The sequence below is a fragment of the Rhopalosiphum maidis genome, chromosome 1, assembly GCF_003676215.2.
Source record: "Rhopalosiphum maidis isolate BTI-1 chromosome 1, ASM367621v3, whole genome shotgun sequence".
In the NCBI taxonomy this organism is placed as follows: domain Eukaryota; kingdom Metazoa; phylum Arthropoda; class Insecta; order Hemiptera; family Aphididae; genus Rhopalosiphum; species Rhopalosiphum maidis.
In genome coordinates this window covers 87109014-87135197 of record NC_040877.1, presented here as the reverse complement: position 1 = coordinate 87135197, position 26184 = coordinate 87109014, and the positions used below count along the sequence as shown (strand labels likewise).

At 25.6% G+C, this 26184-nt stretch overlaps 3 protein-coding genes across 5 annotated transcripts in view; 2 read left to right on the top strand and 1 right to left on the bottom strand.

The window, feature by feature from the left end:
• Window positions 1-12859, bottom strand: part of LOC113558909 (voltage-dependent calcium channel subunit alpha-2/delta-3) — a 42234-nt gene extending 29375 nt beyond the window's left edge. For 2 of the 3 annotated variants that reach the window (XM_026964491.1, XM_026964492.1), the window contains exon 1: window positions 12365-12859. In XM_026964491.1, the coding sequence (XP_026820292.1) occupies window positions 12365-12498 (134 nt within the window). In that variant the 5' untranslated portion in view covers window positions 12499-12859. The remainder of the gene's footprint in view (window positions 1-12364) is intronic. The other variant, XM_026964490.1, reaches the window with a different exon arrangement.
• Window positions 12860-17484: 4625 nt separating this feature from the next.
• LOC113558768 (glucosidase 2 subunit beta-like) lies at window positions 17485-24451 on the top strand. Its single transcript, XM_026964301.2, has 9 exons — window positions 17485-17775; window positions 18743-18955; window positions 19624-19799; window positions 22079-22257; window positions 22336-22414; window positions 22549-22807; window positions 23323-23513; window positions 23606-23755; window positions 23914-24451. Exons 1-9 carry the CDS (start codon window positions 17661-17663, stop codon window positions 24058-24060), a joined length of 1509 nt encoding a protein of 502 aa, XP_026820102.1. The 5' UTR covers window positions 17485-17660; the 3' UTR covers window positions 24061-24451.
• LOC113558769 lies at window positions 19931-21635 on the top strand. The gene is made up of 2 exons (XM_026964302.1): window positions 19931-20621; window positions 20693-21635. Exons 1-2 carry the CDS (start codon window positions 20228-20230, stop codon window positions 21061-21063), a joined length of 765 nt encoding a protein of 254 aa, XP_026820103.1. The 5' UTR covers window positions 19931-20227; the 3' UTR covers window positions 21064-21635.
• Window positions 24452-26184: the final 1733 nt, after the last annotated feature.

Sequence of the window (26184 nt, the reverse complement as noted above, 5' to 3'; positions counted from 1 at the left end):
CTATGAATCAACATAATATATACCTATGTTTTTATCAACAATAATTTTAAAAAAAGTTGAAAATTTCTCATACTGAGACTAGCTTAAAAATAGAGTATTAAAAACATAATTATTTGATGAAAATTTAAAGTATCTACGGTTATTTGTTATTGAATAACTACAAAAAAAATCGATTTTTTTTTTAGTACCTATAGTTTTTGTGTAAAACTTACTATGTTTTTCTTATTTTTTTAGATTCTGAGCAAAGCAATAAATGTATTGATTTTATAATTATTTAGTTTTTTTTGTGGATAAGTAAACTGTAAATAATCGATTAAATGCTTAAATTTTCAAAATTAGAAGTGGTTTTGAATATGAAATTATATCCAATTTTTTCTTTAAAGAGATAAACTTAAAAATTCTCAGTACTTATTTTTATATTCAGAAAAAACAAACCAAAAATTAAGACATTTTTACACATTTCCAATTTTCGACAAAATCGATTTTGCTTTTGTAATTTAATTTAAAAACAAATAACTGTAAATACTTGAAATTTTTATCAGATGTTTATATTATTGTATAAGCTATTTAAAGGCGTAAGAAATATTTAATTTTTTTATTTATTTTTTTATAAATTTTAATTTAAAATTATTTACTGGGTAGAAATGTTTGAAAATTAAATACATAGCTTTTCTCAAGTTATTTATTCCTTAGTTAAAAAATATCGAAAATCTATAGTTTCTATATTTAGAATTTTTACAAAATTCCTAAAACCACGAATATTAATAAATTATTTTGTAGTTAAAAATTCAATATCATCCAAATTATATCATATGGTGATATACGCTAATAGACAATAGTTAATTCACTCAAAATCATTTTTTGCATACAATGGTATATCATTGAATTTAAATTAAATATGCCTATAATAGTGATCTGATCGATACCTATAAATATATAGCAGAGAAATATCTATTAACCTATCTTTTATTTTTATTTTTCCTGGTTATTTGAAATTTACTATCAATACAATTTTATAATTTTTTATCAAAAACACCACCAAAGTAGAAAAGTGAAGAATTTTTACTACCCTGAATGGTGAATACAGCGAAAAACACACATTATTGTAAAGCGTTATATCTCTCCTCTCAGAATCTATAATACAAAGATTTGGAATTCCTCGACAAGCATAATTTGTGATAGGGAATTTTATTTAAATTTAGTTTAATGATAGTTTAAACGATTATAAGACTAAATAATTTATATTACAGATACATTATGATTATTGATTAATTATAAATTGATTTGTCTAAAATTAACACTTTTCATTTATAATTTAAGTGTATTTACATTACATTTAAGTTTTCTACATTATTTAATTGTGCTTAGAATAGAGCTTTTCATGCAAAATAGCTTATAGAAAATAGGTAAGTAAACTTATATTAATATTTAACTTAAAACATGTATTATGTGTATATGAAGTACTAGTAATAAACCGGAAATATAATACTAATTCAATTTTAATATACTTCCAATATTATGTACATGTACACTGTACACTAATACAATTTCTATGATATACAGCTTTCCTCTTATTCATACTCCAAATTCCAACTGTTCAAGCCACGTTTTTTCTTAACAAACATTTTATTATTTCTTTCCTGACTTATAGAGGAATAATATCGTCGCGAGCGTATGTATAAGGTATATAATACAAGTATGGATATACTTTATATCATATATTGTAAGTCATGACTTATTTCCGCATTTAGAATTTTTATCTATATTTTTATTGATATTTTTTCCTAAACATATAGTTTCGACATTGCGTTTCATCTCTTCGTACGGTTATAATGCATATTATTTTATGAGTACCTACCATAACCGCAATGGTATCAAATTTCTATATACATTATATATATATCCTTCACAAATTTTTCTATACAGATAAGTATTTTGTATGTATCGTGTTTTAGAATCAGTATTGCATTAATCCATTTAAATATAATTATTTAACAATAGTTTCTCATGGCTATTATAATTATACATAAATAAACATTAATTAATACAATATTTTAGTTAGAAAAATATGTAACACAAATATTTAGAATAATAAATAATAGTGATAATTTTAATTTTTAATATAAAAGTAGAAACACAAAAAATTAATGTTTTTCGTCAAATGTTTAAGTTAGTTATAAAATCAAGTTCATTTTTCAGAAAGGTTTATTGTTTTTTATAATTTTTATATTTTCTTAATTATAAAACAATAACAATATAATATTATATAGTATATAATAAGCCTTGATTTCATATGCTTATTTTTATAATTTACGTAATAAAAGCGTTTATTTTTACCTAATCTAATTCCGTATTCTATAATATTAAATTATAAGCAAGTAATTTATTAATAATATTAAGTAATAGAATAATAAGAAATTAATTAATTTGTTCATTAGTTTAAAAACTTGGCCACATAGACTACATATAGAAACTTTTCTTTGAACATTAATATTCCATTAATAAACTTTATAAAATTTATCAATTTTCTGAGTTGTTTTACAGAAGTTTTTGCGTCCATTTCGTTCTTATACTTTTATACTTGATAGACTTAACAATAATTATAATTTTTAATTTATCACCTATATTCATAAAATGAACAATGTTAATAATTTCAAAGATGTAATTTTTGAAAGTCAGACTATATTACTTGTATTATTATAAATCCAATTTTCTTGTATATATCATTATCCAATGACACGAGTCACATTATATAGATTCTATATTAATTTAAAATTAATCATAAATTGATATAATAATGCATTTATATTTCTATATAATTCATGTAAAATCGAAATAAATACAAATTGGGACATGGTAGATGATATGGTTTTATATATGAATAGAATTTATATATAATATAAATAGATAAGTACCTATATCAAATTGTAAATTTTAAATAAAAATGACTTACCTACTAAATATGTTTGCACATTTTTATATTAAAAAAACATAATAACTACACCAAAGAAATAATAAAATTACCTAAAATAAATTTGTAAATATTCTATCAAAACACAATTCTGCTTTTTATTAATGATTTAAAACTTTTCATAATTAAGTTGATTCAGATTAACTTATTCTTAATAAATACATGTATATATATGTACTTGGTTGATTGATTTTTATCATTTTAAGATTCCTGTATATAAGTATATAACTCGTACAAATAACTTTATTTTTAAAATGATTTACGCATATTAAATTTAAAATATATTTATAAAGTGTCACTTTGTAATACATTTATTTATATATAGATATATTGTAAACGACGTACACGTTGTGAACTATACAGGTAAGTTTTTTCCTTAAAATTGTTATTAAACGTTTTATGATATACGTAAGTTGTACTTTATAGTACCCATAAATCCTAACCCTAACTAAGTTCCAGTGAAAACGACCATTAATAATAATCACAAAAGAAAAACAAATAATAAATAAATGTCATGATGTTGTTGTATTAGAGAGGGTAAAGTCTCGAGTATTTCAAAAAAATAACTGTACAATAATTACACAAATGTGTGACATAAACTAGGTAATGAAAAACGAAAAAAAGAAATCCATTGAATTATTATAGCTGTTATTTTATTAAACATCATATTATTATATATAAGTTCGGTGTTGCCACCAACATAATCCCTCGTCCTACATCGGCATAGAGGTTGTGTCGGGCCGTCCGGTGTGTCGCAAAACAATATAAAATAAGGATGATATCCACGACGCCACTATATAGCGCCGCCGCCGCCTCTACCGCTACCTCAACCACCGACGAGCACCACAGCGTTCACCATCCAACAACGCCACTGCTCATCCACCGCCACCGCGTAAGAGATAAAATTTTATTACGGGTTTCGTAATGGCATCTGTTGCCCCCGGGCGGTTACAGTGCAATATTTCACTGATTCCGTTCATTATACGGGCAACTATACACGGACGTTACATGCGCGGTACACAAATAAATGCCCTTTTAGAAAACCACCGGGGATCAAATTCAAGATAAAATTAATGGCATACTACGCTACGATGGCCATAAGCCTGCTGTATCTAGCTTTAGATTTTCTACCCCCTATACCCTATATACACCTCCGACCTTATTTATATATCATACGTCCATACTGCGTCTCTCCCATATGCATATGCATCGTGACCACCCCTCTCGTTCGCGTAAAGTATATATTATTATTAATGTATACGTGCATTGTACATAATATATCATTTCATGTATAGTCGTTATGGTCATTATAATAGTCGCATTACACCCAATATATACTAATATATTGCAATATTTGCCGTCTTCGGTTCGTTTAATAATGTTTATTATAAAATTATTATTATTTATAAAATTATAAATAAATAATGATTTATTACATAGATTATTTAGGTATTACAGATAAATAAAGTAAAACAATATTGTGATTTTATGTATTATAATATATTAATGTATAACATTAAGATTTATTTAAAAACAAACAAATAGGCTTTACGCTAAATTGTTCATTGTATTTGGAATATTTATGCATATGCAGTATTTAATGTGTAATGTTGGGGGTAGTGAAAAATTGTGTTAACACTTGCTCGTTTTATTAGTGCACTTAGAAATACGACGGTCGAGGGTAAGTATATAAGTGTTCACGACCAGGGATTTTAGGGGTTCAAAACCCATTTCGAAAATACTTTCAAGTAAATTATAATATTAATTGTCGACTATGAAGAAAGATAACACGTAATAAATATGAATATAATGCATTTCCTACAGTAAATTATTCACTCCTTACAAAAATACATAATCAAACACTTTTGTTCTGCTTTAATTCAATTCAAAAATTATGAGAAGCTTATACTATAAATTATACTTAAACATACAATTTTTTTGTTAAAGTACATTTATTAAACCAAATAAAAATGAATTATAATACATTTATTTAATATAATTTTAAATGTATTTTAAAACAATATATTAAATATTTATCTATTAAATAAATAATAAAATATTTAAATAATTATAACTCGTAAATATAATTTATTATTACATCGTTTTTAATAATACATAGTAAAGCAACGAATTTAAAAAATATTATAGTTTTATATTTTATATATTTACAGATAAAATAAAATACAAGATGTAACTTTTTAAATCTTAAATATACGTTATTTCTCTAGGTACCTATCCTATACAATTCTTAATACATTAACTTCAACAAATCTTTCACATATTTCAAACTTGGAAAGTGATTTTAAATTGAGATGTCTGTATACTGAAGACAGGTCATTTCAGTGACTCAACTAGTGGCGTTGAAGGGATTGAAGAAGATGAGGAAATCCCTAGATCTAGACTTACCCTTTAAGCCATGTTTGAAACTCAAGTAATATATTTTATTCAATACTTATACAAATTGTAATAATATTCAATAATAATATACCAAAATAACAACCTAAAAAATTATTATAGTCCTTCATCGAAATGTTTGGTTGCACTACTGGGTAAACTTCATAAATTTAAAGTGTAAAATTAAAAAATGATATCATATTTGTCCTTCTAATATGTATGATCAACAAATTGTATTTTTTATGTTTATTATACAGTGAATGATGTGAATTCGGAATAATAGTTCTTGCATTGAAACATATTGTATGCACTATATCCAAAGCTAAAAACGAGACAGACCTTGGTCAAAGGTAAAATGGTACACTGGAGCTAGTTATATAAAAAATAAATTAACATTGAAAATATATGTTAGGATTATTAAATTCATATAAGGAACATTTTATACGATATTTTTTTTTAGAAAAAATTATTTTGAAATTCACATTTTATTATCATGTTGGTACCTATGTATACATTTCTTTTGAGTCAGAATATTATTAATGTCAATTCTAGAAATAATTTTCATGGCTTAGAAAAAAAAGTTTAAAATTGAATATTTCCTGTATAATTATTTTATTCATTACTAAAATATAAAAATTAAAAATTATTTAAAAATAAACATAAAAAGTTTTACAGAATAAATGTAACACCAATATTTAACAAAAGATTCAATCATAAGTCAAGCTGTTCCAGCCATAATACACCACAATTTTCATGTTAGAATTATATACTAATTAGTAATTACTTATGAAAACCTACTATACTGAATTTTAATTACGATATAAATTCATCAGTAAAGTTAAGTTATAATATTTAAAACATAAAATAAAATTAATTTTATGAATAAAAAAAATTATTGTTAGGTTTAATAAATATGTTTAAAATGCAGTGTACTCGTACGGTGTACAATATTATCGTTGTATAAATAATTTGTATACATAATATATATTTTCTAAAGTGAAATAAAACATAAAACGTAATTAGGCATATTTATTAAAAATTCAAACTATCACATGGATTATATAACATTTTATTTTTTTTATTCTTGTTAAATTTGGATCTTCATTATGTTAAATTTAATTTCTTTAATAAAATTATCGCGCGTTATCAAAATCTACCTTTTGTCAGTCCATTATTTTATATATTTAATCGTATTTATTACTTATATAAATTATTTAGCTCTCTCAGGGAACAAAATCTTAGTTTTACTTAAGTTTATATCTAATTTTTCAATAAATTGTAATGGGTCATTTTATTACTGTTTTATTTTATCATCAAATAAATACATTAATTAAAATATATTTAAGTAGAATGTATAATATACTATATGCATTATATTATTAAATTATTATATTTTTACGTATTTAAACGTAATATTTACGTATTTTTATACAAAAATATCTACAATTACCATAAAAAAAAATCAAAATATTCCAAATGTAGCATTATTGTTTGCATTATTTTGTCAAAACGTCTACATTAAAATATTACTCAAAAACTTGTGAAAAATTATGATAGCTTAGTATAAGTTAGGTACATAATACAAATATTGTGTAAAAAAATCATCTTCAAATTGTATACTAAATTAATTTTAGTTATCCATTTTAGTTTGTTTTCATTCAAAATAATTTTATATTACATAATATTTTCAATAATAATTCAAAAAAAAAAAAATTCGAAAATCGAATTTCCTAGTTGATAATAACTTAAATAATAAAATAACAAAAGTTTAACCTTAATAAAATAAAAGCTTGTGAGTAGTGACTATTGTCTTTCTTTTATAAAAATTGTGAGCTTAATTTGTTGTATATTGTTGGAGCACTCCCAAATCTTTTTGGACTTTATTTTTTCGACAAACAGCTTTGCGCTACTACCTTTACTTCATTGCACAATTATTTGCAAAATATTGGTGAAAGTTTTAAAAATATTATTCACTAAGCGTTGATACCATTTTAAAGCCCCTACCTCAAATAAAGGGTTTATCGTGTGAAACTTTTACTATTCCCGTCTTATCTATTTTGTACTGAAAATTGATTTACAAATTCTAAAATTAAATTTGTAAAATTTCGATACCATTTTGAAGTTGTCAGCTATATACAAGCGTAAATTTGGCTCTCCTACCTTATTTTTTTAAGACGAACTGGGAAATGATTTTTAAATATTTTCAAGTTATTTTCAAATATATTAGTCTTAAGGAAGGGATGCTCATCTTCATACATGTATCGAGTATCTATTTGTATGACATTAGACTAATATTATTTTCTAAAAATTATACGGTTTTTTTATAATAATTGTTGATTAATTAATTTAATTGAATATTTCTTATGAACGCAAATGTACTCCAAAAATTTCACTTTCAAATGTGTCAAACTCAGTTTATAAAGTACAAAATGTCTTCGGAGTTGCATCTTACCAACCAAAAGCTAGATGGGAATTTAGGTATGTTAATATATTATAATATAATAATGATAGGTAATTTTTAAGTATAAAATATAAAAGAATATATTTTTTTATTGGGTACTTATTACTTGATAACAGAACAGGCGACTCAAGTTAATTATCAAAAAGAGTTAATTAAACTATAACTATTTCAAAATGTAAATTATCAATTACTCTTACCTCAATAATTATCATAGCTGTCCAACTATTGATATTGTATTTAATATCCAGTCAATATCAATATTTCCTTAAAAAATATAGTTACACCTATTACTATGTATTTATGTAGAACATAACAATTAATAACTTTACGAATCATTGCTATAATATTCGTAGGTAACGTTATTATTCAATTTTTAATTAAATGCTAATTTGTGACTAATTTTAGCTTTCATCGTGAATAATAACGAATAAGACTTATTTACCTAAATAATGTTCCATAGTTATAATATCATTAATATCGTAGTATTCCATTTTTAAGTTATAATTTGACTTATAATCGTTAAACTATGCAATAAGGATTAGGATTAATATAATGACTTGTCATTCATTATAATAGCCAACAACCATGATCAGTAAATCTACTAACTTGGGCTAGCTACTTTATAATTAAATTATATGTATATACGAGATCCATTAACATATATTAATATTATTTGTTGCAGTTAATACACTTTAAAATAAAGTATACGTCATATAGATACAACACACCTTTTAAGACGATAAAATATGTATTTTTTTATTAATTGATAATTAAGTAGGTAATTGTAGGTTAAGTAGGTTGTCTTCAATAAACCTTCGTAGATTTAAAATCTAATCTTATTTTAAGAAACTTTGAAGGAAAAATATCCTAATGAAAAAGACAATAATTAAAAAATATATATACACAATGAACACACGCTGCAATTACTAACAGTATTACAACCACATTTCTCACACGAAAAACATTATTAATTTCTACTAGATAACAAGTTTTCAAAAATATATTATACAAGATTACGTACTGTACTATACATAAATAAATATATACATTTATATATGGTATTTAATATTTACTCATATATATTATATAATAAAATAATTCATTTTGTTTTACTTACAATGAGTTATTAAATTGAATTTTCACCCATTTGTGATTAAATTTGATTTTCTTAAAAAAATACCTACCCACTCTAATAATATAATTTAGTACTATATTCTATTCATTCTAAAATCGTTCAGCCATAAACGGAAGATGAAAAGTATATACTATTTTTTTGTTTCTAAAATGTAACACTTAAGGTAATACAAAGTTAAAATAAAGTAATTATTACATCAGTTTTTTTCCAGTGCACTTTTATTAACTTCATTTTAATTTTTTAATTGTATCTAGTAAAATATGTCTTTGTTGTTTCTATTAACATTAATTATTAAAAGTTTAAAAAATATTTTTAAGTTATTTATCTTTATTAAAGATTCAAAAACTGATTCAAACTTTGAAGAATAAAAATAAACAAAACCAAATCTAGTCACATTATTATTAGTACATTACTATTTTATTAATAAAAAAATAAGTCATTTATTTTAAAATCATGAATTTTCTGTTATATTTAAATTTTAGTATGCGGTGATTATTTATCAAATTAAAATCATTAATTATATATTTATATATCAATTAAAATTAATTATGTGAAATACTTAGTGAACTGCCCGACTGCATTATTATTTCGATATAATTATTATTTGTACAGCCAGCCAAAGCTTAAAGGTGTTTAAATTGTATTTTGCTTTTATATAACGTAGAGCTAAGAATATTTAACTTTCCTTTAGTTTATATAAAGTTAAAAAGCCTCGAGTCTCAGTACTAGAATCAGATTAGTGAATTGTTTATTTATATTCACTTATTTAGTATTTTTAATCCCATTGCGAAGAGTTTGAAGCTTAAGTATGGTTTTACACTTTTAGAGTTTTTGGAATATTATATAAATCTTAACCATCACTAATTAAGATAATATTTAATATGCAAAGGGTCGTTGTCTGATAAATATCCTTTATTGTATAAAAATAAAATTATTTTTATTATATTATGGGACCCAGACTTTCTGACGTATCTTGGCGTGGCCGTATTGGCGTAGTAACTTTGTCATATAGATATTTTGACATAAAAATATTTTGTTTTAGGTATATTTAATAATATTATTTAGCATTTACAGCAATATTTTATTTTTGATAAAAAAATAAATATAAAATTGAACATGTATTGTGAAATAAATGCTTGTAGACTACAAAAGCCAACTGATACAGGCAGTATATATGTGGTCTGTGCGGGTATAATAACCAATTATGAAATTTTCATAAAGTACCTATAATATTTACTAATTAGTTGTAATCGACAATAGCCCAAGTAAAGAGCATTCGCCGTCGAGAAATATACACCCATGATTATTACATTATGATTAGGGAACGGATTTAAATGCTCTAAAAACAAGGAAAATGCTTTTAAAAAATACGATTCAATTCACTCGTTTATATGCATATGGAAACTGATAACAGAATTTGTTTTTAAAAAATGCACTAAAAAAATACTCTTAAAATTATTGAATATAATATTTAGGGCTCATTAAAAGTCCAAATTTTCAATCTATTTTTGGGATACAAAATCAGTTTGTGTAAAGTTTGATGCATAATAGTAAACAATTGTTATTCTAGAGGTTTTTAATCATAACTTTATTACCTGATGATATTTATTAGCCGGCGTGTTGTATAGGCAACTTTAGTGTATTATTGTGTAGGTTATTTTTAACAGTATCCCTCATCCATCGTTATCAAAAAAAAAAAAAATAAATATGAAAATATTTCGTTACGACGGCAATAACGTTCCAACTACCCATTTAATATTATTACAACAACTGGGTAACTATTTTTTTTTCAATTTAATTTTCATAATAATTTAATAATTTAGCTAGGGTATATTAAATATAAACTAATACTATAGGTACATACTATAGGTATATTAATTTGTTATAAATGCCATTTCAAAGTCAAATGAATCACAATAAAAATAAATAACTTTAAAAGGAGGTAATCCAAAATTACTATTTTATTTCTCATACAAGTAAGTGTTCTGTTCATTTTAATATTATAATTTTATGTGTTTGAAAATGGAATAACGAAATTAAATGTTGGATTTTTTTTTATCAACTCCACTATTAATTCAATGCATTTTAATACAATAGAACTACTAATAAAGAAAATGACAAATTCTTCATTAAATACTTTCTCTCTTTGTAGCCAATAATTGGTGAATAATAAATATTAATTTAATATTTTTATTGATCACAAGTCATTATACAACTAGTATAAAATATCTTTTAATTTTAGTTTCTAAGTAAAACAAGTGAAATCACCGTTGTACAATAATGTATGTATTTTTTTTTTTGACAAGTCATTCTAAACCGTCTTAAAAATTACATGTAGTAACTTAACTAGTAAGTGCTGTTTTTCTGGTGACAGTTTTGATACTTATTTACTTTTTATGAGGTGATATATTTATACCCTATTTTAACAGATCATAAGTAAAAGTAAAATAAACGCGTAATAATGTACCTACACTATTTATTATTGTGAGGACTGTATAGTATATTATTATCAAGAGTGTATAATATTATATTGAATACCAACATGCTATTATCTGTGGATAATACATAAATAATCGGAGCGCATTCAACGGCATCGAGTTTCTAAAAGGTTATAACAACAATTGAATAGAACTTTCGATGGATCAATTTCGACACGAACCGCTTGACATAATGGTCCTATAAATAATGACCACATAACACGAATAGGTTATACACACACACCTATACAGTTACAGTATATACATAATACATGACACGTAAACGTCCACGTGTTTACCGGAAAATCGCAATAGTCTATCCGTGCGTATTTACAATACGTATCTGAAATGTTTAGAAACACTCAAACACGTTTTATACCACAATACTCTTATATGCCTAATATTATATTGATAAAATACAAACATATAAACAACCAGTAGGCGAGTGATTTACACGCATGACAGTGATGAAACTAATTAACAGCGATCGGTTCTAAATGACGTGTACACGTCGACACGAATGGAGAGAGAATTGTAGCTTTCAGTCCCTTAAGAAAACTGTCGGTTTTTTTTTTAAATCACAGATTTCATAAAATAAATTTTTAATAAAATTGTTTTTATTCGTTAATTACTAGACAGTTTTATGCTTGTAATAAATCTTGTACCACAATCGGAAAATTATTTGTTGATCGGGTTGAAATAGCGTTTATATGCCACTAAGCTGACCACGTATCTATACAGCTATCGGTTGGAGAAATATAAGACTATACCTAAATATGTAATTATATATCATACCATTAAGTCAGATTACAATGTAGCATATTTATACCGTGTATGGGAGGTATATATAGGTATGATTATTACAATATCGGTATTGCGACTGTTTTCGGATACCGTCATAACGATAATAAACAGAGATGACTTACTCGTTGTGCGGTATGTCCTCCGCCTGGGCCCCGACGCCGGGTAACGGTGACACGACCACGGCGATCAACAACACGAAGACGTGCGCTGCGGCGACGACGGGACAACAACAACACGCGCCGCCGGCGAAAAACATGGCGATTTAACGGCGGCACGCACGCTACTCGGGCGCACAACAACCGCGGCGACGTCAACGACGAAGACGGTGCGTAAAACGCGCGCAAAACTATCGAACGGGAGATAAAACGAAACGGACGAACTGCGAACGGACGCGGTTCTGGTAGACGTGCAGCACACGGACAACAAAAAAATCAAATCGGCTGACCGCGGTAACGGTTAATCGCGGGCGAAACGGCGACGGTTGCAGTGACACTCGTCGGTGCGCAACCAGGCGGCGGTGACAGCGGCAGCGTCGTCGTCCATTGCGGCGGCGGCGGCGGATGTGTGTGCGGCGCCCGTGCGGTATGTATACGCTCGATGCACGTCCGTGATGTGTACGCTCGAGTATATGAGTAGTAAAAGTATTATTATACGCGAAATCCGGCGGCGTGCCGCGGCGGCGTCGCGCAGTCGGAGAGTGGAGGCGGCACCGTCGTCGTCGCGGGGTTGGAAGCGGCGGCGGCGGAGGAGGCGTGAGCGGCGCGTGCGCCCTCCCTCGTCATGCCGCCGGCTGAAAATTTCCTTTTATTATATTGATTCTGCAGACAGATGGGCGCACCCCCTCCCCACGCGCCAAACACACGCCACACACACACACACATATACATATATATGTGTGTGTGTGTGTATAAATTGTAAGTATGCGTGTGTGTGTGTGTGTGTGTGTGTGTGTGTGCGCGTGTACCCTTCCCGGAGTTAACATGCCCGCCCAGTCGCCACCCCGGGACGGGCTGTATACGCGACTGAACGGCGGCAACGCGACAAATTGAACTCTGCGTGTACGACAAAATTCCTGTATATATACGTATATAACTATTACTATACACGGCCGAGCGCGCGGTTGACAGCCATCGAGAGCGAAGTCGTAGACACGGCCACCGACTTCAGACAGTCAGAGTGACTGTATATTGTGAATGTATATTGTATATATATATATATATATATATATTGTGTATACATTGGACAAAATTATAACGATACGGAAAATACACAAACGAAGAATGCGAAAAAAAAAATAAAAATAGAAACATGATTAAAACTCGACAACCAAACGTATTTTTAACCCTGCAAAAACGGGTTCTTTTTTCTTTTTCTTTTTTTTTTGGTTTTTAATCGCACCACCGTGCCTTTTGTGCGAATCTTTCATCAACGTGTATATATTCGTCGCAAACCGCCACCGCCGCCGCAGCGCGTCTAAAGAATATATTATAACGGGATCGCGTCGGCGACAGCTAGCCAAAGCGGGGAACGTCTAAACGAGGGGCGAACGCGCGTGTGATGATCACTTGAATGGACCAGCAGAACGCGTTGCAGCCAGCCGCCCTCCCGTCCGACAGAAAAGTACGATTTGTCTGTCGGCTGATGTTCTCCACGCGTAATATTCTGAATAATGAATTTCTTTTCAACACGCACACACACACACACACACACACACACATATATATATATATGTGTGTGTGTGTGTGTATACTGTCAGAGATATAATGGTAGATAGACGGAGAGAAAGAGATAGATAGAGAGAAAACGAGAGAATAAGACAAATGAATTAGCTGGAAAACGATGACAGGCCGTATTATATAGTATATATAGACATAATGCCCTCACGCCGAAACTCATGTCCTCCAGTTAATAACAATAGATTACAAAACATTTTTGGCTAATTACATTTTTTTAAATAACCCAATATACTCAATAAATACCGTTTTATATAGACATTTACATAGATACATTAAAATTTATTTGTATAAAATGTATTAATATAAAATAAAATATACAATTTAATATAACTTACATTTCTTCTTGCATAACTAATATACGTTATACTGTTCGGGCAAAACGTGAACTTCCCGTGGTGCTTGCACATAACATCATACTTCAAATTTTTCCCGGGCAATCTAGTTGTCACCGACATAATTTAGGCTAAATCGTAGCAACTATACATTTGAATATTTTACAGAAATCCCCATGCTTTTTAATTAATTAGCTGCATAAAAATAACAATACAATAAAATATATAATTGTACAGTAAAACTTCCATCTAATAACGAACTTCCATTTAACGAAATTTTCTGTTTAACAAACTACTTTTGTAAACCATGATCTTCATTATTAATCACGCATAAATTTATCTATGTATAAATAAACTGATGTTTCTATACAATGAATAAGCTATTCGATAACAAACTCATTTTTGTAAACGAAATCGAAACATTTTACGAAAAAAGTACAATCTATAAAAATAATAAAGAAACGAAATTCATTAATTATTTCTCAATAATAAATTTAATGGATAAATATGTTATAAGATAATGAGATTTATAATATGATATGTACTTGCTGTTTATTTTTAATAATTTTTAATTTTTTTTAATATAATATAGAATATAAAATATGCTATTATGTAAAAAAAAATATGTACCTAATACTAATTAACGAATTCCTCTATATTACGAATTTTTTTTCCCCGTACGACTTCATTATAATCATTATATTGAAGTTTCACTGTACTACACTTATTAGTTATTGATTATTTTATATACCTAGTAATAATAGTTTAATTATTAATTTTAAAAATTAAAAATTAAATCCATATTTTATTATGGCTCTAAAAATCTCACAAGATACCTTTTATATTAATAAATATTCATGCTTTTTTAATCCCAAACAAACCTAAATCTTACATCTTTCAATCAAAAATAAACTAAAAGAGTCAAAAATTTCAAATATCCACAAAAAATAAAAATAAAGTAATTAAGTCAATTAATACTATTTTATTCTTTTATTTTTACTACTTACTAACCATAATATTATTTTATGTATTCCTCTATTGTACGTTTGTACTTGAGCCTTCATGGGCGTTTAAATAAATAAATATTACATCGTGTATGGTAAGTGTTAATATAAATATTAGGTCAAAATTAAAATCGCTACAATTACTAATTTTTTAGTCACAAGTTACATAAATAATTTATATTTTGTTAAAAACTAATTTAGTAATGATTTTCTATACAATTTATCATATTTCAATATTATTTTGAAAAATTCTGGATATTACTAGTTTTAACCCCCCAAACATTACCAACGAAATCCAATTAGCTATATCAGAATATAAATATATAATATGTAAATAATTTTCGGTACAGCCCACCATACGTATCAATAAAATAAGTTAATTTACAATATTATTTTTCCTTGAATAATTTTTCAAAAATAAACACCTTAAAAAAGGCCAGAAATAAAGATACATAATATATTGACTTAAAAATAGATAAGTATAATCATTGATTATATATTATTATTATTTAAAAATTATAATTATAATCAATGATACATAAGAAAAAATATTTAAAAATAAAAGATATAAATACTTATTATAAAACCAATACACTTATTACTCTGCTCAAAATTTTAAATTTAATAATTATTTTATTAACTGTTTAAAAAATAAAAATAATATGAAAACATCTTTTATGTTTTAGCTTTTGTTTAAATAACCACCATAAATACAAACACAAATTAATTTGTTCAAGGTATGAGTTTATGAAATTATATTTAATTAAATGGTTATTATTTATTATTTAATAGGTACTATAGGTACCTACTATAATATTATTTATTAGTAAATACTAATTTATTACTTTTTGCATTTTATTTATTATACTACTGCTTGTAAAAATATTTAACATCTCAAGAACTACAACAAAATAAAAAATTATTTATAACTTTCAAGAATTTTAACCAAGCAAATACTATTCATCAACATAGACAAAAAATAGAAAAAAAACAAAAAATGTCTGATACCTTTAAAAAGAATCAAAATATTTTGAATAATACTATACCATGTATAGAAAATAATACCTAATATAAGCAATTAGTGCAAATCTCAAGTTTCTACGGCTTCTTCGTTTTTGAATTTAAGTAAATAACAAAAATCGTTTAAAGAGAAATAGTTGTTATACAAGTGAATAATGAATATCCATTATCATAAAAATTTTAACTTCAAACAGTCATAAAAAACTTATTTGACTTTCCGGTAAAATATTTTCTTTTTTAATAGGTTGAAATTTTCAAATCTTATTATCTATAATCAGAATATGTCCATACATTTTTTAATATTTTTTAATTAGAATATAAACCTCTCATTAGGAATCTTGTATTAAATTTTAAATATTTTTTGCCCATTTGTATTAATGTTTCATTATTTATAAAAAATAATAAAAAAATTTCAATTGTCTATAAAAAAATCAAAAAGAGTTTTCTTAAATTTTACTTTTTACATAAGAAATGATTATATAATTACTTGTCGAAAATTTCAAGTTTCTATAGTTATTTGTTTTTAAATTATAACAAAATAAAAAAATAAAATTAGTCAAAAACTAGATTAACTTAAATATAATTCTCGTTTTTCCTTAGTTTTTTGTTTTGTTTTCCGAACAAACTTTACTTTTGACCATCCAAATAGTACTTACTATATATTCTGCAATGTGCTACCAAAAACCACCCACAAAGTTAAAAATCGAAGCATTTTTATTCCCCCAAAAGATGACAGATAGAAAAGATCACATATTATCATTGATCATTGTAAAATCAATACAACATTCATCGTCCTGCTTAAAATCTAAAAAAATTATAAATCTTACAAATAAATAATTTTTAATGATATATCCTAATCTAGATATCATGTATATTTTAAAGAGTCAACCATTCCATCGATTTTCCTTTGGGAATATCTATCGTCTTATCATAACTATTCATTACTTCATTAGTGATTAGTCTCACCATTAAACCATTTAGATAATTATAAAAGAAATCAAATGCGAGATCAAAATGTAGCTACGTTTAAAAATTATCACTACTTTTTGGAGCGCATTCTGGTGGATACGATAAATTCTGACTGTATATATTTTTCACTCCGATCGGCAACCTTCCGGCAATCCGGCGTACAACAATACTTCCGGCGTCTGTGTTCGGCGTCCTTCCTCATTCCTCTGTGTTTAATGTTTTTGATTACGTCTGTTGTAGGCATGTGATAAGTACTAAATCTACTATCTATGGAGATTGGAGCTGCTGCCTGCTATTTAGAAAATAATTTATGATTATTTTGATTTTTTAATTTCTTAATGAACAAATCATATTAAAATGGAAATATACTATGTAGACATTGTTCTAATAATTAATCTTATACTTCATTCAATAATTTTGACGAAATGTTCTGTTGGGAACTTTGAAATCATAAAAGGGATCCCAATAGAAAGTAAGTTTAACCAGTTGATATTCCATACAATGTTGAATAATGTATAATAGACATCAATTATGATTTGTGCCTATTTAGCAAATAAAATGAATTTTAAATATATTCTATATTTTATATAATTTATAAAATGTAGCATTTTTTATGTGTGTGAAATTTATGTTTACTACAACCTTTGATACCTTTGTCCACTGTCCAGTGCAGTGGCGGCGTGAATACTTAGCTATTTTATGAGATGGCCGCTTCATGTAAAAATGGGGGTCCGTATCCCAATGATTTCAGTTTTCAGGACCTAGACAGCTAGATTAGTCTATAATTTATACTCCCATAATCACACCTTATGACATACCTATACCTAAATAAATATTAGGCACCCTACGTTATATTATTAAGAAATCATTTAAAATGTGAGAAAAATTGGTGTGTGGGTACTTATTTGAGGTAATTGCTTCATAGAAAAAAAAATTTCATTCCACCACTGACTTTGTCTTCATTTTCCTTAAAATAAAAAGTTTCATTATTTAAAGTTGCAACAAACAATTTTTTGATAATTAATTTTATTCTTTTTTAATGTATGGAAAAATATTTAATGATTAATATGGTTTTAATCTAAGTTTGGATGTATTGATCATTAAATATATTTATTTCAAATTAACCTAACAAAATATTGCATAATAAATAATATATATTAAATATAAGTAAAATAAAATAATAATTTTGCAAATAACTAATAAATATTATTATAAATCATAGAAATTTAGTACAACAATTCTTGTTATTGTAACAAAATTTTAAAATTAACATTGATTTTTCTAAACTAAATTTTATTTTAATACGTCAAAATGACATGTCTAGGTAATTTTAAAAACTGAAATAAAATCAATATTAATTCATTTCATTATTTTAAATTGTAATAATATACCATATTTAATCATAATTTTCTCATGATCATTTTGACATTGTTTTTTAGAAGCCAAACTATATGCTTATGGCAAGAACTTCTCATGTTTGGATGGCAATTTTACTATTCCTTACTCATATATTAATGATGATTATTGTGATTGTATTGACGCAAGTGATGAACCAGGTACCTCGGCATGTCCAAATGGCACATTTTACTGTACAAATAAAGGACATTTTCCTCTTGTTGTGCCGTCATCACGCGTGAATGATGGAATTTGTGGTATAATATTTAAGCATGTAATATAATATTATATACATAATATATATCTATATAATCTCAATGATTCTAATTCTAAAAATAGAAAAACAAATTTAAATTTTTTAAATTTTTTTATTTGCTTAATATACATTATTTTTATGATAATGTTTAAGTAATAAGTACTCTGTAATATCAATTTAATAATTATTTTTTTAAAGTTAAGTTGCTTTAGAGTATTAATATTGTATAAAATATCAATACCTATAAAATAAATATAATGACTGGTTTAAACTTTTGTTCTTGAAAATTGTATTTAAAAATACAAATGTTATCTAATGATATTTTAAATTAAACTAAATAATTATTAAACATCTAATCAGCATAATTACATTATAATATATAATGTAGAAAAATAATTTTTAAATTTCAAAATTATTTTTAGATTATATTATTTATCAATAAAACCTAACTCATAAAAGCTCTAGTCCAGGAATATAATCATACTAGATACTTTAAAGTATATGCAGGTACTTCCTATTACAGGCAATTACAATCCGAGTAAACTATCTATTATTTGAACTTAAATAAATATATATTAGTTTGTTTTATCTTATTTACTTTTTATTTACTACAACACCTATCATTTAAGAACAATATAATCATTTTAATGTATGTTACATTTTAAATAGATTGTTGTGATGGGTCTGATGAATGGGCTAATACAAATGCTTGCAAAAATACATGTGAAGATCTTAGCCATGCGTCTAGAAGTGAAGAAAATAGAATACATAATTTGTATGCTCTTGGATTTAAAATAAGATCACAACTTATAAATAAAGGCAAATACCTTCTATCACAGAAACAGGTCAGATATTTTATGTATTATATTATACACATTGGAACGAATATAAATGCATAGTTTCCTTTAATTTCACAGTTCTACCCATCCTCATTTAAAAATTAAAACATTAAACATTAATTACAAACTCATGATTCTTATAACTCATATGTTACCTACCTATCAAAATATTAAATAACATGTTACTATTTCAAAATTATTTACAATTATAGTTTTAATATTTAATTTGAGACAATCCCATTTAAAACATAATATTTAGTCCCCTATTATACATTATACAACAAATAATAACCAAATAGCCTTATTGATTATCAGTTACAGGTTGGTATAGGTACCTACAAACAGCACAAACTATAATTATTTAAGTGTAGAAATAACTTAGCAACAGATTTTTAATTTTTAATTCATCACAACTTGGAAAATTTGTATACATTATGAACAATTGTGATTGTAAAAATCAAAATTGTAATCACATTAATGTTTATATACAACCCCTAAGAAGTAAATCTTGTGCAAAATATGGAACTTATATTCGTTCAGATATTCCTATGCAGTACAAAACTGAACAAAAGTTGTCTTATAAAAACCAACCTATTAATGAATTAATTAAGATTGATTCATCTTCAAAAAGTAACTGCTTTGGAGATAATTTAAAATTTGGTTTTCCATCAGAAACAACTCAACGATACAGTTACAAAAAATGGATATTATCAGATAAGTTGGTTATTAAAAAACCAAGAGACTGTTATGATTTAATTGGACGTGGTCCAATAAATTTAAATACTACTAAACAAATTGACTTCCAAAGAAAGAATATTACTCCACAAAGTAAAGTCCATAATATAGTCTTATAATTTATTGACAATAATAATCTTAAATATAACAATTTGAATATATAGGTAGACACTATGAAAAATCTTGTAATATTTTTAAATTAAATACCCCAACTGAAATTCATCCAACAACGTATCAAACATCATATAACAATTCTAAAATAGAAAAAAGGAATGTTGACATTTTCAAACCTAAAAGTACTTACATTATCCCAACAAGAAAAATGGAAACAATGACAACAAATAATTTATCTTATAAATATTGGATCAATAATTCAAATAATTCAATTATAAAAACTAGTTTTAATTGTCAAACAAAAAAACCAATAGATTATCAAACTATATACAATTATTACTATACTGAACCAGGAACGTATACTAAAAAAGTTACATTTTCATCAAATGATGATTTATGTATCAAAGAGTGTTGTGATTGAAAATGGTTTAATAAATATTTTAACACTTTTAAACTATGACATTTTAAATTTTATTTTATTAGATAAATAATAACAAGCCAGGCCCTATGTGTCAAGAGACAACGTAGGAGAAACAGAGCAAGTAAAATAGTAAAATATTGATGCAACTTAGCAACATTGATCTATATTAAGTTATAGTCCAATTGAGTTAAAGTTGTGGCAAGGTTATTGAATTTATATTGTAATAATTACATTACTGCGAAAGATAGAGGTAATCAAGCAGAAAGTAGAAAAGTATCTTTGATGTTACCAGAGGTTATAGTCAAAATCATAGACTTAAAATCATAAATTTTCACTCATTTTTTTTTTATCCAACAATTATTGATTTGAATCAAGACAAATTTGGTTTCCCAAAACTAGATTTATTAATTATTCCTTCGAGAAAGAAGTCAATTATTAATCTTAATTGAAATCTTTGTAAAAGAAGTAAAAATTACATTATGGCTTCTAAAATAAAATTATTACAAGTAATAAGGTTCATGACAGCAAATAAACCTGGTCTCAATCCACATTATTCATCAATTAGGATAGAAATTGAGCAATAATGTCAAAATATTGTTAGATTAATCATCAAGATATAAATAATCTTATATTAAAATGATATGTCTTCATATCAAGTTGATAATTTTTATTTTTATCAATAATAACAAAATAATCAAAATAGATGTGCTAAATTGTTATAAATCTACTACTTTTTGAAAACTTATTTAACATTTAACTAGTCTACTGAAAATAGTTATAGTCAATGATGTCGGGTCATATTAACTTGTAATTTGAATTTCTTGAGATTCCTAACTTTATGATATTTACCAAATTTTGGAGTAAATTCATCAACAAAAAATAACTTCATATCATTTTTTAATTTCACTTGTGTAATATCATAAAGACCCAACGGGACTAATTAAGAGTTAATAATTTACTAATATATATATAAATCACATTTTATAAATATTTTCAATTTTGTTTTATTCTTTAGAATAAAATTATTTACCTCCTTGCCAAAATAAAAGATGCTCAGTTTAATAGAAGTAGTTTATTTTATGACAAAGAAATAGCTAAAGAAAAGGAAGAGAGAGCAATAGAGGAGGAAAAATCAAATCAACAAAATAAAGCTATGAGAATATTTAATGAAATTGATACTAACAAAAACAATAAGTATAATTATTTTAACACTAAAAATCTAAATTATATGAAAATTATAAAGAAAATTCATGATAAAAAAATGTTATTTAGAATTGAAGTGGAAGAAGTAATAGCTCACAGTATTTTTGATCAAAATAAAGATGGCTTAGTTTCACAAGATGAAATTAATGTAAGTTTAGTACCTACATAAATTAATAATTAATAACATATCAATAAAATTAAAATATATCTAGTACTTTAATTATTTAGCTATTGAATCAAATAGTCTTTGCTTCATTTAAAATATTTATTATATTTATATAGTATTTTATGGAAAATAAAAAGGAATTTGAAGTAAAAGATTTTATGTCAAATGGCTGGAATCGTGTAAGCCTGTTAATTTTTATAAAATCTTTTGATGAAAAACAACATCTAGATAAAAAAAATACCAAAAAGGAATTTCTAAATCAAGATTTTAATTATAATTCCGAGAATGAAACTGAAAAATATAATATTGAAGATATCGAAGCTGTAAGAATTAATAAATTATTATATACAGAAAAAACCAAAATCATAATTAATGGTAATTTATTTTATCTATACAATTTCTAAATAAATTTTCATACAATTAATCAATACAAAATATTTTAGAGACTAAATGTATAAAATATTTAATCCAAGCAATTTCTGTTCCTTTGTTACTCATTAGGAGGATAATTTGGAAAAATCTTAGGTTAAAATAGTTCAAGATTGACTACAGTAAAATAGTTTGAATCTTAGATCATAAAATAATATAAATTCAATTATAAAACAATTTATTTATTCTACATGAAAATTAAGTATAATCAAAAATTATAGTATAGTGATCAGTGTAAACTGTAGATCAAGCATGACAAATATTAAGTATCAACCGGGCCAAAAATATTGAATAAAATATTATGCAAGTAGTACAAAAAAAAAAAAATTTATTGTCACTTAATTTTCCAATGACATTGGCGGCCACAGACCACAAATAAAAAATTGAGGATGCAATTGATTTGTCCAATGTTAATGAATATGTAATTTATGTGATACATTTTGCACAAATTTTTATTTTAGAATCAAAAAAAGCTCATGAACTATTTGAAGATGCTGACAGAATAGTAAAATATCTTCAAAATGAAGTAAATGATTTAAAAACATCATTAAGTAAAAATTTTGGTCCTGAAAATGAATTTGCTGCTTTGGACGGACAGTGCTATGAACTGAGTAATGATGAATACATCTATACATTATGTCTATTTGAAAAGGTTAAACAAAATATTTTTATACATACATTTGAATCGCATCTAATGTAATAGGTAGTATATTAAATGGATTTTATTGAGTTTATTTGTTATAGATAACAAAAAGGCCAATAAAGGGAGGATCAGAAGTAAACTTGGGTGTCTGGAAAGATTGGACAAACTTTATTGATGATGAACCTCAATATCACACCATGCTATATGATAGAGGACAATACTGTTTGAATCATTATCAAAGGTTTACTTATGTAAGTTTTTGTCAGATGTTACATGTACGATTATTGTATAATTGTATTTCATGTACAAGCTACAAATATTACAACACTTTTTGCATCAGATAGTATTATTTATACTATTATAATAGTGAGATATTGATATTGATCTCATATTGTAATTTTAAAAACAGGTTCACTTGAGTTGTGGCTTAAAACCCAAATTCACATCAGTGTTAGAGCTTAATCTATGTGAATACAAAATGGAATTTGAATTACCCTCAGTATGTGTGATACAAGATACTAAGTACTTAAGAAAACCTGAACGAGAAGAATTATAATTGTCAATTTATATACTTTACTTAAACCATTGTGTTTAACAATGTATGGCAAACAAGTGTTTTTTTTTTATTCCTCATAAATATAAAATTTATAAACACGTAAAAAAAATAATGTACATAATAGGTAGTATTATAAGTACTATAAATACATAAATATACTACACCAGGGGTGGCCAGCTTGCAGCTCTAGTCATTATCAGATGCGGTTCACATCTTATTTATAAAATCAAAGTTTACCTATTATTATGAATTAAAAACATTTTAATATTCATTAATAAAAAATTATCGAATTATATAAAATGAATACTAAACATCTTTTATTTATGTGGCCCGCAACATTTTCATGTTGGCCACCACTGTACCAAACCATGTTACCCCTTTGTTGATAAAATAAAATTATTAGTTAAATTAATTGAGTTAATTATATTCCTTTCTTATGTAACTCTATTGTTATTCTATTATTAATAGCTTCAAAAAGTAATTATAAATATTTTAAGGGTGTTGGAGAACGAGGTAACATGTCTTGTCACAAAGACTAAGATTTTATAAATGGTTGTATTTTTCAGAAATTGTAACAAACATCTAAGTATTTACACATTTTTGAGTACTTAAAATCTTATCGTTTTTATCACTATTCAAAATTGAAATCCAATGTTATCTGAATAATTGAATAAAGCTTTTTCACGAAAAAAAAAAATGACAAAAATGCAACTATTCAAAGAGGCATAGTAGTGTTTCCTGAAGTTACTTATGGTCGTTAAAATACATTGATTTTTATGCTTATATAGCCAATGTACAACATAACTAAGAATCACCTAAACCTTTACTCATTAATAAAATAGACTAACTTTATTTCATATTAAAAAAAAATCAGTATTATTGAGCGAAGTACTTGGAATATCTCTTGATTATAAAAAGTTATGTGTAGTTAAAGTTTAAACAAGACATATAAACAGTAGTCTGCATAGTATTTATTTCTAAATGTCAGTTTTTATAACAATTGCTCATATTATTATGTGCAATGTATAATTATTAATTAGTATTCAATTATAAGAACTCTAAAGCAACAATTTATGTCTATAGTGTTGTCTATTGATTTCAAACAATGTGTTTAATTGTAATGTTACTTACATGCATTACACCAATGCAACCTGAAAATAACTAACATTTTTCAAATAAATTATCAATGAAAGGGACATAATATACATTAGATTTATTTACATGAAGTCATTAAAATGTAGTAAAATATAGTTGAGCTTTAATAGTATTACTTTTTACCATCAATTAACATAAACTCACTTTGATATAGTTTTAAACCATATATCGATAGTGAAACGATGTAACTAAATATAGTATTAAAATTAAAATATACTAAACTTATTTACTAATATTGATGGTGAACATTTCCTAGTGTTAATACTATTTTAATAACTTCATATAAATGCAGTAATAAATTAGAAATCAAGGTTATAAGATATTAATTCATTAATCACACATTTTAAAGGAATCAAAATTCACATTTTTTTAAATATATTATCAGATAGCATTATATTATAATAAGTTTTGGTAATAACATGCTGATTGTATCCTAATATAATGATCACAAAAATTAAAAAAATTAAATAAAAATACTAATAAAAAATGATTTTCTTAACATCTCGATCGAACATGAACTTCGACATGAAAAGCTCGTTAAATTACAATATATATAACGTAGTCAAATTATGAGTATTATAAATGTCCAATGAGGCCTTTGTTGAAATAGTAAACTTAATTATAGTATATTTTTTTTGTTCTTTCGCAATAATAAAATTATCCCCAAAGGCCAAAGGTCTCTTTCACTAAGTATTAGTCCTGTATTTTAAACAATTTAACTAAAAAAAATTATCATTAAAAAAAAAATAATAATAATAATAATAATAAATAATAAAATTGAAACAACTACAATCATAATGAATATTTAATATTAGGCGTGTATAAAAAATAAGACTTAAGAAATAAATACTTGAATAGTGAGTATAGTTTTGGCACGGATGTCCTACTTATAATCCCTGTAAGTCATCTGCACCTTCTGATCAGGTCAAACATATATTTTATCATAAATATATATATGTATAAAAAAAA